At 47.4% G+C, this 13,201-nt stretch overlaps 1 protein-coding gene and 1 non-coding gene across 5 annotated transcripts in view; one reads left to right on the top strand and one right to left on the bottom strand.

The window, feature by feature from the left end:
- slc12a7b (solute carrier family 12 member 7b) overlaps positions 1 to 8,637 on the top strand; it is a 59,429-nt gene extending 50,792 nt beyond the window's left edge. For 2 of the 4 annotated variants that reach the window (XM_068709566.1, XM_068709568.1), the window contains exons 21-25: positions 348 to 455; positions 2,807 to 2,982; positions 4,349 to 4,363; positions 5,498 to 5,631; positions 5,964 to 8,637. In XM_068709566.1, the coding sequence (XP_068565667.1) occupies positions 348 to 455; positions 2,807 to 2,982; positions 4,349 to 4,363; positions 5,498 to 5,631; positions 5,964 to 6,055 (525 nt within the window). In that variant the 3' untranslated portion in view covers positions 6,056 to 8,637. Of the gene's footprint in view, positions 1 to 347; positions 456 to 796; positions 914 to 2,806; positions 2,983 to 4,348; positions 4,364 to 5,497; positions 5,632 to 5,963 lie in introns of all 4 variants that reach the window. The other 2 variants (XM_068709570.1, XM_068709567.1) reach the window with 2 other exon arrangements.
- Positions 8,638 to 9,213: 576 nt separating this feature from the next.
- Positions 9,214 to 9,285, bottom strand: trnag-ucc (transfer RNA glycine (anticodon UCC)). Its single transcript has one exon. It is a non-coding gene; the product is annotated as a tRNA-Gly (tRNA).
- Positions 9,286 to 13,201: the final 3,916 nt, after the last annotated feature.

Genomic DNA, 13,201 nt, shown 5'->3' with positions numbered 1-13,201 from the left:
AGGGCTCATTACTCAGACAGCAAGATGTGCCCACAACAGAAGAATTTTTTCAAAGCAAATTTGTATGCACCAATTTATGGTGGAGATGTGTTGATGTATGTTAATGAAATCTTAAAATCTTCTCCCACACATGTTTTCTCCTTACAAAATGTGTCATGAGTCCTCAAGTGGTGTTTTTAGGCCTCGCGTGGACGGTGAACACACACCTCTGTCTGCACTCAGTGCCTCCTCTCCTCCCGTGTGTGTGTGTGTGTGTGTGTGTGTGTGTGTGTGTGTGAGCGTAGACTTCGGCTACTTCAAAAGTCCGCTCCAGATGATAATCGACGACTTTGTTTCTGTCCTCTCAGCACGACAACGACATCTCGGCCTTCACCTACGAGAAGACGCTGGTGATGGAGCAGAGGTCTCAGATGCTGAAACAGATGCAACTCTCCAGGACTGAGAGGGAGAGAGAGGTGAGGCACATCTACCGGAACACAAGCCTGCACTCACGGTCGCTTTGTCCCGCAGCTACATTCCAACTCAACACAAACTAATTAGATTAGATACTAATAACATTAGATCAGGACCATCTTCAAGAAGATGGCCTTTATTGTTACTGCATGTTGTTTGCAAGTGTAATAATCACATCTTCAGTGTCATACAGGTCAGACTCCACAGTATTCCATTTCCATGAATAACTACATAGTTGAATCAGTGTTGTAGTAAATCTGGCCTACCGCTGCGTTACATGACAATGGGCCCCCTCTCCTTGTTCACCTGCCATCGCCTCTCCGGGCCGCGCCGCGCCGCTCAGATTCAGAGTATCACCGACGAGTCGCGTAACTCGATCCGGAGGAAGAACCAGGGCGCCGCCCCGAGCGCGAACCGCAGCCGGCCGCCCTCCACGGCGGAGGAAACTCAGGAGGACGAGGTAGCCGATGTTGTCATCCCACTTGTCCCTCGCTGTTAGACGCACAAACCTCGTCTTCACAAAGCTGGATCTTTGGCTGCAGTCATCGCTTGTCCTTTGACGGCTCTAATGACTTTTATCATCATCATGGTTTTAAAATCTGGAATCAAATTTGGCCCCCGTATACTCTAGTATGATGTGTATACAATACAATCAATGCACAGAAAGGGAAGGAAGCATGCAGCAGGAGTAATACTGCTGTGTGCCATAGGAAATGCATCCCAGTCTAGCTGTGGGTGCAGTTCTTACATTGAGTTATATAGAGACTGGCCTTTGAAGTCAGCAGTGTAACCCACAGAGTAGTGGTGCTCATCAGTGAGTGTTTCATGATAAAAGATCAAGTTGTTTTTTGTGGAACTGGAAGCAGAGGAACATGTTTTGCTCTCTGGACAATCCATTGTGCTTTATGGGCCGTCCGTGGTCTTATCCATAGCATCAGCTCAGGGTACTTAGATGATGAGTTACCGTGTTACATCACAGCTTAAGCCGCTCCAGTGCGGCTCCAGTCGGGATAAACCGGTTGGTCCGCGTAGAAAGCGGCCAGTGAGACGTCCCAATAAGCCCAGGACCACAAATCTGAAAAGTGCCATCAGGTCGCTGACGAATAGAGAAAGAGAATCTGGTTCACGACTACAGATAGCGTCCAGACTCTGCCCCGACAGTAGCGCCTCCAACTGTACAGTCACCGAGAGCTGCTTTGTGAACACCGCCCATTGCACCTTGAAACTGCCCCCCCCCAATCCCACCTCACCCCCACCTCCTCAACGAGCGTGAGTGGGACGAGTGGACGGTATTGTCTCAGTTGTATCATTATTGAGCATTCCAGCCTCACAGGGCTGCTCTCAGGAGTAATTCATACTCATCATTCTGACTTGACAATACCGTACTCTCTTCTTTTCCCCTCCGCCCCCCCTCACACCTGTAACGCTGACATAGCAGGTTTATGTTTCCAGAAACTGAACCCGCATCCTTCATAAGCAAAGAATGTGCATGTTGTTCACCACATAGCCTCCCATCTGCATGTCTTTTCAGCATAAACTAATCAGCGAGGCCTAAATGTGTCACGTAGTCAGCCTGCTGTGTGTTTTATCAGGACACATTCATCAAACATGAACTGGTACCAAGGAGCACAGCGGCCATAATCCATATCTTTATGATGGCAGATAAAATAATAACCCCACCATGTATTGTCATCGGCTGTGGTTATATAACTGTCGACATTCAGAGCAGAACCGATTAGAGCTGTTGTCAAATGTAGTGAAAGCAGATGAGCCTTTATTCTAATAATGGTGTAGTTAATCCCTCTGCTGTGCTGTCTTCTCCCTGCTCTACAGGCAGGGTTAGGGTTCATACTACGAGTAATGTGTGACCATCTCTGGAAGGCCTGTTTCTGAATCAAAGGCTCGGATAACTTTACCTTCCTAGTCTGGTTGATTTTCACCACCACTGCCCTGTTCCTGTCAGTCACTCATGAATGTTGTGTTTCAGTCCTTGCCGGGACCTTCAGTCCGTGACGCCCAGTGTCTATATTATGGTCCATGTGTGTAAATGTTGAACAGCTGAACAGGTTTGTATTATCATTCCCTCTACAAGATTCGATCATCTTGTTGAAGGAAAGTTGGTCCCGGTTTTCTTTCTCTCTGGCCAGTCTCATCATGTATTCACCTCTATTTGTATCTTCTACTTCCCTCCATCAGTTCTTTTGTCTTCCTCGGATTCTCTTAGGCCTCCTCCCTGTCCTCTCGTCCTCTCGTTTGGTTTTCTTTAATTCCTCGTGTTTAATCTCGTCCCTCCACTGGAGTATGTCCCGCTTGACGCTCCGCTTCCTCGTCCTTCCCTCTCCCTCCGCTCCAGGCCCAGCTCATCCACGACAGAAACACGGCGTCTCACGCCACGATAAACGACAAGGCGGAGGCCGGGCCCGACCGTGTTCACATGACCTGGACCAAGGACAAGCTCTTCATGGAGCGCAACCGCAACCGCGAGTGCAACGCCAACGTGGCCGTGCGCGACCTGTTCAACATGAAACCGTAAGTACAGCTCCGTTTGAACGTCTGCGCATTCGTAGCTCGGGAACTAAAGAAGGAGGGAAAGTGAAAAGGTGTTCTTGTAGGTGTGTACTGCGTATGAACTGACGAATACTGTGAAGGTGGTACTAAACACGATGGTATATCATGGGCCTTTTGAGAGACATTTGCACCATTTTGAACAAGATTTGAAACATATGAAGTATTAGAAGGGTCTGAAGAGTAAACCACAACACATAGAGTACTGCCGATAGTTCAGGATGTAGTAGTAGTAGTAGTAGTAGTAGTAGTAGTAGTAGTAGTAGTAGTAGTAGTAGTAGTGAGCCTGACAGGGTGAAGTGGGACGACCTTCTGCATGGCGTGTGCATTCAGGGTGCATTCAGGGTGCGTGTGCACTTGCAGCCATTTCAGTCCTGGTGCATGGCCAAACCACGCAGATCACATGCACACCTTGTTGCTGTTTGGACTAACACCCTCTCATCCCAGACTGTCCATACCATAGACTGTGTATGGAGATGGACCGCATGTCTGCCGCTTCCTCCCACTGCACAAAGATGAAGCCGGGAATATCCCGGGTTAGGGGCGCGGCCATCTTGCGCCGGCGACGTCATTTGGAGCCTCAGCAGCAATATATGGTGTTTTATTTCACAGATGATTGGTGTTTGAGGAAACGCTATCTGTCTGCTGACACTGATATGAACACACGAGGGTCAGACAGCGCCTGCTAACCTTAGTGTCAGTGGAAATGTTGCTGAGCTAGCAAAGTCAGACCAAAGTCTGTATATTAAGAGCTTTATAATCAGACGTTCCTACAAAGGTCTTTATATACAGATCTTAATGTTTGAAATCACCGTTGTGGAAAGTTAAAGCTACATCTCCTCTCAACACATCTTCTCTACGTATAATTCCTGAGCCTCTGACTGCCCAACCCCCTTTTTATAGCATCAAATCACTAATTTAAACTAAACTTCTCAGAAAAAAGCGGGTTTATAAGCTATACTGCAGCCAGCCACCAGGGGGCGACCGAGCCGTTGGGGCTTCACTTTCGGGGGAAGCCGTCCTGTCGTCCTTCTTCATACACAGTCTGTGGTCCGTACTGTCGGTGTGTGGAGTTCATCCGGTGTGTCCCAGTCCACTCCCATTGGCTTCTACAGTTTACTCATTCGACTGAGTCACACAGGACCTGAAGAAATGGAGGCTTCTTTTTCACACAGCCTCACCACAGACTTCACAGGTTTTTGGTGGGTCCCCTTTGGGCAACAGTACGAGCCGCTTGGGACAGTTGGAGGCATGCGCTGTGGTGGAGAGAGCTGATGTAGGAAGCATCTAAGCCTTTTTCTGTTGTTCTGTCCCATTTTCCTCCTTCTAGAGAGTGGGAGAGTCTGTAAGTCGCCTTCTTTTTGCTGTAGGCCGCCTGTGTGTGCTGCTGCTGTGGTGACTGTGGCTTTTTGTTCAGTGTCCTCTGGCTCATGTGCTCGCACCTCTGTCTACGTGTGTGTGTGTGTGTGTGTGTGTGTGTGTGTGTGTGTGTGTGTGTGTGTGTGTGTGTGTGTGTGTGTGTAGGTGTGTGTCTGCGTCCTTCTTTGTGTGCTCTAATATGCATGGACTCCCTGTTCAAACAGCATGTTGGCAGAAAAGCCTCCGTCGATTTCATTCGCATGTTCTACTGAAGACATTGTTTGTATGCATGAGCAACTTTGTGCTTTCCATTTACTTTTCTCAAAGTGATCAGCAAACACTAAAACAAAAGTGTACATTGGGTCTTGATCGGTGGATGGGAAGCAGAATGCTGTGAGCTTGTCTTGTCGGTGCTGAGTGGCTCTTGGCTTTCATTGCTTCTGATCCGACGTTGTTGAGGTGAAGATAAAGAGGCAACATTTAAAGAGATGCTGTTATTGACAGCGTTAACTATGAATTAACAGGAGTCCGTTTGTTTGAAAGACTGCAGCATGTACAGTACAATGCTTCACTATGACACACTAAACAATAGTACACACCACTTGGACTTCAGGTGAGACACTGCATGTCTCTTTTGTCTGAAAATGCTGCCTCTTTATTTGAAACACATGTATTAACATATATGATCATGTGCTGTATGGATGTTTTCTCTTAAAGTACACAGTGTGTTTGTGATTAGCACTGTAAATGAAGCTTTTACTCATTTAAAGAGGAAGCTCATTGATGAGGATATACTCAGGAATGCAGCCTTACTGCCACCATAGGCCTTTATGTGGCAGTAGGTGTAATAAGATGAGTCACGGCTGTGTTCCGTTTAGCTCCTTCAGTTTCAGGGTCCTGGTATTGTGCGTGCTGGCTCACTGACTTTTGTCACATACTGCTAATATGCTCTGAAAAAGACCTATTGTAGCTTGATGCCAGCATAGAGCTAAAAGTCTCACATTTGATGAAGTCCTGAAGGCTACAGAAGTCCCAGCAGCCACCTGCTGTCACCACCAAAGACGTTTAGTTCACTTTGTGTTTTCTGTCCTTTCTCACGCCGACCTTCCCGTCGAACCAGGAACCAGTCAAACGTCCGTCGGATGCACACGGCTGTCAAGCTGAACGAGGTGGTGGTCAACAAGTCTCAGGGAGCTCAGCTGGTTCTGCTGAACATGCCCGGACCGCCCAGGAACCGAGGAGGAGACGAGAACTGTATCCTTGAAGCAGCTGTGACCTGTGCTGTTATAACACAGCTTACACTTGCCCCTCTACAGGTTGTTTTACTTAATAGCGCTTATCAAATGACAACAAAGACCAAAGTTAACCGTCATGTTTCATCTTCATGAAAACCAAAGCAGAGCTAAATAGATGGACTAGTGGTCGTAATGGACTCCAAATGAAGACTCATTTTGCTCGCTTACTGCTGGACATATGTAACCGTTTTAACAGGTTTGCCGTATGAACCTAACAGGTGATGATGTGTTGTTGTTGCTGCAGGTTAGATTACTACTGTGTGTTTTGTTTCTTGACCGCCGTCTCCTCAGACATGGAGTTCCTGGAGGTTCTCCTCGAGGGTCTGAACCGGGTCCTCCTGGTGCGAGGCGGCGGCCGCGAAGTCATCACCATCTACTCTTAAAAAAAACAAACCCAAAAACAAAAAACTCTCACGCCCACCCCTGCACACATGGGCTGTTGCCATGGTTACCGTTCACCGGGCATTTTCGGGGAGGAAGCCTAATTTTGGTTTTTATGAAGGAGCGGGGGGGGAGGTTGTTGGAAGGCGGGACCACTCGTGATTGACAGTTGGTTTGAAGGACCCCAGAATGAAGGACTGACTGAGAGAGTGTGTGTGTGTCCACGCTGCCCCCCCACCCCCCCCCCCGCATGTGGAAGATAGAGCATAGAGACACTTTAACATTGTTCATTCAACAAACCTCGTTATGTTCTGTTACATTTTTGTGTTCTTTCCCTCTTGTGTCGATGTCGTCACGTTCCCGGCCGTTCCGACGTGAACCTTTTGTGTTGCACTCTGGGAAGGTGCAGAGACGTTTTGCCGGACCCGAGAGAAGCGCGCCCAGAGAGGACAAGTTCTAGAGAGGTTCTGTAGACCGGATGCGTTCAATACTGGATCGGATACAGTTCGGTGCCCTGCATGTTCGGCTTCACCGGTTGTGCTCCGTGTTCTCATTCAAAATGGCTTCTCAGAACAAGGGTCACGCGTAGTTTAGAGCTGGGTTCCTCAGCAGCGTCTGTAGTCGCAGTGTCCCGTGGTTTAGTGAAGGACCGGCCGGGAGGACGAGCACCACATGTTGGATCACCTTCTGCTTCAGATATTTGGTACCGAAAACTTGTTCGACATCTCCGACCCTCGAAGAACATTGTTTCAATAGGGAAAACAGCCATAGTCAATACTCTAGGACCTTTTGTCAGCTTCATAGATGACATATGAAACGCACATGTACACATATTCATGGTGACTGCAGTAGAGCTCAGGTGGGAGATTCTTTATATCCCGGGGCTGTTTGACAGCGTGCTGTAGCTTCATGAAGAAGCAGATTGGCTCACGTTAAATCTGACCTCAGACTTTTCACCATTTAGCAAAGTGTAAAATGTAAAAAAAGCACAAACTGACTCGTGCACCATATCTATATTGACTTTGCACTACGCACCCCTCAGCACTTATTTCGTTGTGCGCTCTCCACCCGGGTCTCTGGCCTGCAGCGACACCTCCTACCGGTCGACACCACGGCCCTCTGACTCCTTCAGCGAGTGATTCCGCACTGTTTAATACTCGTGTTTCTTTGTTCTTTTTATAATAATTTACCAAACCGAGCTCTCCAGGCTTTGAGTCCCAGACTGAGTAGATTCAGTGTAACGAGCATGTGTAGGAGAAAAAGTGCCAAAACGACAGGATAGAAGAAACTGTGGAAGTATCAGTGACGCACCTTAGAGCGTGGCGGTGCGGCACAGCTGGTTTATACAGGGACGATGTGGAGAAAAGAAAAGAAGAGCACAATTATTTTGTTAAGATGGCGCTTACTCTTTATAAAAATATGCAAATTAATAATCGAGCAAATGCGACTTTAAGCCCTTTGAACGTGTTGGAGGGCTGCCTGTGAGTGGGAGGAAGACGAACACATTCAGCCCTGTGTCTCGTGTTCTTCCACACTTTCTTTCTTCTCACTAGCTGTGCAGTATTTCATAAGGCAGAAGGCGGTGTTCTCCGCGGAGAGGAAAACCATCCGTGTTTTTGTTGTGTTTTGTTCAGTTTTCGATGTGACTGTTTAGTTCTCCAGTGGAGTTTGTTACGTTCTAATTGATCTTCTGTTACTTTAAGTGTTGATCTTTTTTTCTTTTCTGGAAGGAGGCAGAGAGAGGATGTCCAGTTTAATGTGTTTTGTTCCGACCCATAAGAGAAGCAGCGTAACACACAGGACTCAGGGAACAGTGGCGCCCTGGTCTGAGAGTCCCAATGAGCGCTCTGTAAAGAACTGCCACTTTAAGAAGCTGAAACTGTTTCAGCTTCCTTTAAATTGTAGCCGCCAAAGATTTGAAACATAGTTCTGTATCAATAACACTTAAATGATCTAGTCGTTAAGAAGTTTGAAACATTGGAAGTCCTAAAGATAAATTATTAAAGATGTTTGTTTTTTGATCTGGTTACTGAGCAGCAGCAGCAGCTGTGAGTGAAGAAAACATGAAGCAGACCAAACCATGAACAGGAGTACATCACAACAGAAGTGTGTGTGTGTGTGTGTGTGTGTGTGTGTGTGTGTGTGTGTGTGTGTGTGTGTGTGTGTGTGTGTGTGTGTGTGTGTGTGTGTGTGTGTGTGTGTGGTTCACGGCTCTAATGCTTGAGGTGACTGGAGAATGTTATCTACCTCAAGGTGTCGCTGAGGCTGAAAAATCAACAATAAAAAACATGTTCAACCACATCTCTCTTTCAGAACAGATGTCATGTGTGTGTTCATGAAAGAAGGAAAACAGAAGCCTCTGTGATGTGAGAGGACCAGCAGAATAGTGTGTGTGTGTGTGTGTGTGTGTGTGTGTGTGTGTGTGTGTATACACCCTGTTGGGTTTCTGCTGTTGTCCGCCGTCAGGCCTCGCATGCTGGAACAGGAAGTCACTTGTGAGCGCACATATAGACGAAGGTAGCTCTGTAAATTGTATTTGTGCCTCTGAGTAATTATTAAAAGTGCTGATAATAATAACGCAAAACCTGTCTGAGTCCTGATTCTAGTCACGCACACACACACACACACACACACACACACACACACACACACACACACACCACTCACACTGATTTGATATTCATGAAACAATGGTGGCATTCAGGGCTGCTGGCCTCAGTGCGTACTAACAGGACTGCTGTTTGTGTGCAGGGCCCGGTTGAGGGCCCTGGTGGCGTCTTGCACCGGGGCCTTATGAAAGATATGCTAGCCTGAGGGGTAAATATGAATTTGTATGTAGTTTATTCATCATGGATGGAGCACACAGGTCAACGATACAACTCTGTGTCTAAAGTCACATGATCGTGGTATGGCGTCGTAGAAGAGCCTCAAATAAGGGTTTCAAATCAATAATCGTTTCACATCATTATGGTATTTATGTATTGATTTATTGATAGTTGAGTAAGATTTTTTTTGTCCTCCATAATCATCGACAAGACACAAATAGACCGTTGAATTGATGAAGCAGAATGAGTCCTTGTCGACAGGTTGTGGCCCACGTGGCGGGACTCCTCCGGACCTCTAATCCATCACCATCACTATTAGGGCCCCAAAAAAGAGCTGCGATGGCCGGGAATCGAACCCGGGTCAACTGCTTGGAAGGCAGCTATGCTTACCACTATACCACCATCGCATGAAGCATGTTAGAATTTCACTACAGATTTCTCACTGTGGAGCAGGGGTGGAGTCACATCAGTGGAAGAGAAGAAGAGAGAAGTGATCACAGGAAGCTGAGCTACAGCAGGTCGTCTTCACTGTGGGCTTCCCTCATGGGAACCACTGTCACCGTGTACGTGGCGTGGAAACGTGGCAGTAGATGGAGTGTGTCCTGCTTCCAGTCTATTCCAAGAGTCTGCTTTCACAATTCTACAAGTCTTCATATGAAAACAATCTGAGAAGAGAACATAACTTTTAAATTGAATCTGCTCACGCAGACATGCAGCATATGACATGAGTAGTGGTCACGAGGAGATACGGCTTCATATTAAGGGGGCACACTAGCAAAACTAGCTAGATCGGTAGATCCTAGAGACTTAAACCTGTTCAGTGGAGGTTTTATTGTCGCGTACTGTGGACCTTCTGTGCAGACTGGAGTCACGTCGGTAGAACAGCATCTCTCCACCAGAGGGCGGCCTTGCCTTCCCTAGAATCTTCCTGCTGCAGAGCGATGGAAGCCACTGATGTAAACATTCATCTCCGAGTCAAATCCAGCACGAGCACATCTTTGTATCAGATGGCGACCAGAGAGATGGCTCCAAATGCGTGTCAACACACACACACACACACACACACACACACACACACACACACACACACACACACACACACACACACATCATGTACAAGTTACATCAGCCGTACCGTTGCAATAGCTCTGTAACTTTAGGAGGAAGTTATGTATAGCTGGTTGCATCAACACTCTGAACCCGTTACCTAATAATCCAGTGTTCACTAAGGCTGCTGGTTCCTTTGACTATAGCAGAGAAAGCCACACACTCTGCCAAACGACACGTCTCTGACAGGAACACCCTTGAGCTGTGGCCCTTGGCTGAACTTTGACCTCTTTGGTCACCACTTTCTCTACAATCCGTCAGTCCAAAGTACCGTCTCTCTCTCTCTCTCTCTCTCTCTCTCTCTCTCTCTCTCTCCTCTGTTTGCTTGCTGCATTGTTGACCAGATCGATAGGAGAGGCTGGACGTTGACGGTCGAAACTGCACAGATGTGTGTGTGAGACTGAGAAGACGTTTTCTCATCGATCCTCAGCAGCAGCAGCAGCAGCAGCACTACCACCACGGACAAAAACAACTGCTGAGTGATGTGTGCACTTCGGTGTATTATAGTTTGCCTGTGCAGGTATTGATTGTAGCTTTCTGATGTTCAGCTTTTTCCATCTGTTGAAATGTTGCTGATTAACCATCAGCTGGAGGTCAGCAGAGGTCCTGTTGGGTAAAAGGCTCTTATGTGTCAGGACTGAGCAGGTTTTATTTTAGGCTAGCAGGTTACCCAAAAGAACACAACATTATGTTTTATCTCTATGAGAAGAAAGAGGTTGAGGGATTGCCTCCATGCGTCTCTCGTCATGGTGACGGCTGAGCCTGCGGTTAGCAGCTAACAGTGCTAACAGTGACGAGGAACCGGAGGGTTGGTGCTACGCTACCGTAATGACACCGTCGGTCCGGACGGCGTCATCTGCTGCAGAGAGCGGGGCATGCGCTAAAAAGGCCCACGGCCGGACCGGTTCCGTAAAGAAAGCACAGAGAGGCTCTGATAACAACAGAGAGAGAGAGAGAGAGAGAGAGAGAGAGAGAGAGAGAGAGAGAGAGAGAGAGAGAGAGAGAGAGAGAGAGAGAGAGAGAGAGAGAGAGAGAGAGAGACTTCACTCTCTGTTCAGGTAGAAGTTACTCAACTATGTCGTTACATAGATATGAGTTGTATTTAGCGTTGCACTCCTTTAACACTGTCGCCATCTGACTAACCATCTGGTTGGTCAGGTTAGTCGAACCCTCCAACATCTGACAGTTCACCTTCAGTTGTCATCATATGTGTTTACTTCAATCTACAAAACACAGGGGGATAATCAGACCTCTGCTAATATGCTAATAGTGTTTTAACATCTTTAGAATGAACATGTCAGCATACAGTCAAACAGCAGAGGTGGCTCTGGGACACTCATTGGCCCAGGGTGTGCCAGTCCCACCACGAGCAGCTCTGTAGCTACAACGAAATGACATGACAGCTCAGAGATAAGAAAGCAAATAGAGGAGAAGTGTTGACAGTACAATGTTTGCACTCTCCTTGTATGTCAAAAATGCTAATATCTTTATGCAAATTCAAACTGTGTTGGCTTGTTTGACTATACAAAGGTTTCCTGTAACTGGTCGCAAACATAAATGAGAGTTTTCCGTCTCTTGGTATGTCTGCATCACACCTCACAGTACACTGTGGCTCCGACAATGGCTGCACTTCAAACACACACACAGTTAGAACACACAGAATGAAACAGACCTAGTCAGTTCAGTTGCCAGGTGCGTTTTTCTAAATGACGTATGGAAGAGCATGCAGCACACAGTGGACTTCTGATCCCTGCTGCAGGTTACAAAGCAGCTCAACTCTATCATATCTTAAACCTTCAAAAAAAAAAAAAAAAAAAAAAAAAAAAAGTCTTTCCTGTTGACAGTTTCTATCTAGTTGCATCCTGTCAGGCCGTGTTGCAGGGCTCTGTGGAGAGGTAAAGGGTGCAGCACGCTGTAGGGTTCAGCCGTGTGGCTGTAGGGTTCAACCGTGTGGCTGTAGGGTTCATCCGTGTGGCTGTAGGGTTCAACCGTGTGGCTGTAGGGTTCAACCGTGTGGCTGTAGGGTTCAGCCGTGTGGCTGTAGGGTTCAGCCGTGTGGCTGTAGGGTTCAACCGTGTGACTGTAGGGTTCGGCCGTGTGGCTGTAGGGTTCATCCGTGTGGCTGTAGGGTTCATCCGTGTGGCTGTAGGGTTCATCCGTGTGGCTGTAGGGTTCGGCCGTGTGGCTGTAGGGTTCATCCGTGTGGCTGTAGGGTTCAACCGTGTGGCTGTAGGGTTCGGCCGTGTGGCTGTAGGGTTCATCCCTGTGGCTGTAGGTTTCGGCCGTGTGGCTGTAGGGTTCGGCCGTGTGACTGTAGGGTTCGGCCGTGTGACTGTAGGGTTCGGCCGTGTGGCTGTAGGGTTCGGCCGTGTGGCTGTAGGGTTCATCCGTGTGGCTGTAGGGTTCGGCCGTGTGACTGTAGGGTTCGGCCGTGTGGCTGTAGGGTTCGGCCGTGTGGCTGTAGGGTTCAACCGTGTGGCTGTAGGGTTCAACCGTGTGGCTGTAGGGTTCATCCGTGTGGCTGTAGGGTTCATCCGTGTGGCTGTAGGGTTCATCCGTGTGGCTGTAGGGTTCAACCGTGTGGCTGTAGGGTTCGGCCGTGTGACTGTAGGGTTCATCCCTGTGGCTGTAGGGTTCAACCGTGTGACTGTAGGGTTCGGCTGTGTGGCTGTAGGGTTCAACCGTGTGACTGTAGGGTTCGGCTGTGTGACTGTAGGGTTCGGCTGTGTGGCTGTAGGGTTCGGCTGTGTGCAGCACTGAGTGAAGCTGGACAGCAGAGCTTGGTGGAGTGTGTGCAGGCTGAAGGTAAAGCAGATAAGGATCCTGAATGAGCTGCGTCTGGCAGAAATGTACAGACAGCAATCAATAACCAGGAGAAAAAGAGGACAACATGGAGTCCATTACAGCGACCAGCTGATAACTGATAACAAACCGTGCTAATCATGAACAATAAAGTGTTTCAGTTCACCAACAAGTATGCAATCCAATCTTGTTTGAAACATCTGGAACCACTGCTAGTCTGAAAAAAGGTATACACAACAATGTGACAACACATACATGAGGAGATACCAGGTTTTATTAAGCATCATCATATCATATACTGTATATGTATATATATATATATATATATATATATATATATATATATATATATATATATATATATATATATATACACAGTATATATACAGTATATTGAAGGGACTCTTATTATTT

This window comes from Cebidichthys violaceus, unplaced genomic scaffold, assembly GCF_023349555.1.
Source record: "Cebidichthys violaceus isolate CVI_PGR_0920_01 unplaced genomic scaffold, fCebVio1.0.p SCAF_15, whole genome shotgun sequence".
NCBI lineage: Eukaryota > Metazoa > Chordata > Actinopteri > Perciformes > Stichaeidae > Cebidichthys > Cebidichthys violaceus.
The sequence above is the reverse complement of the archived record's forward strand: the minus strand, read 5'-3'. Positions and strand labels throughout refer to the sequence as shown.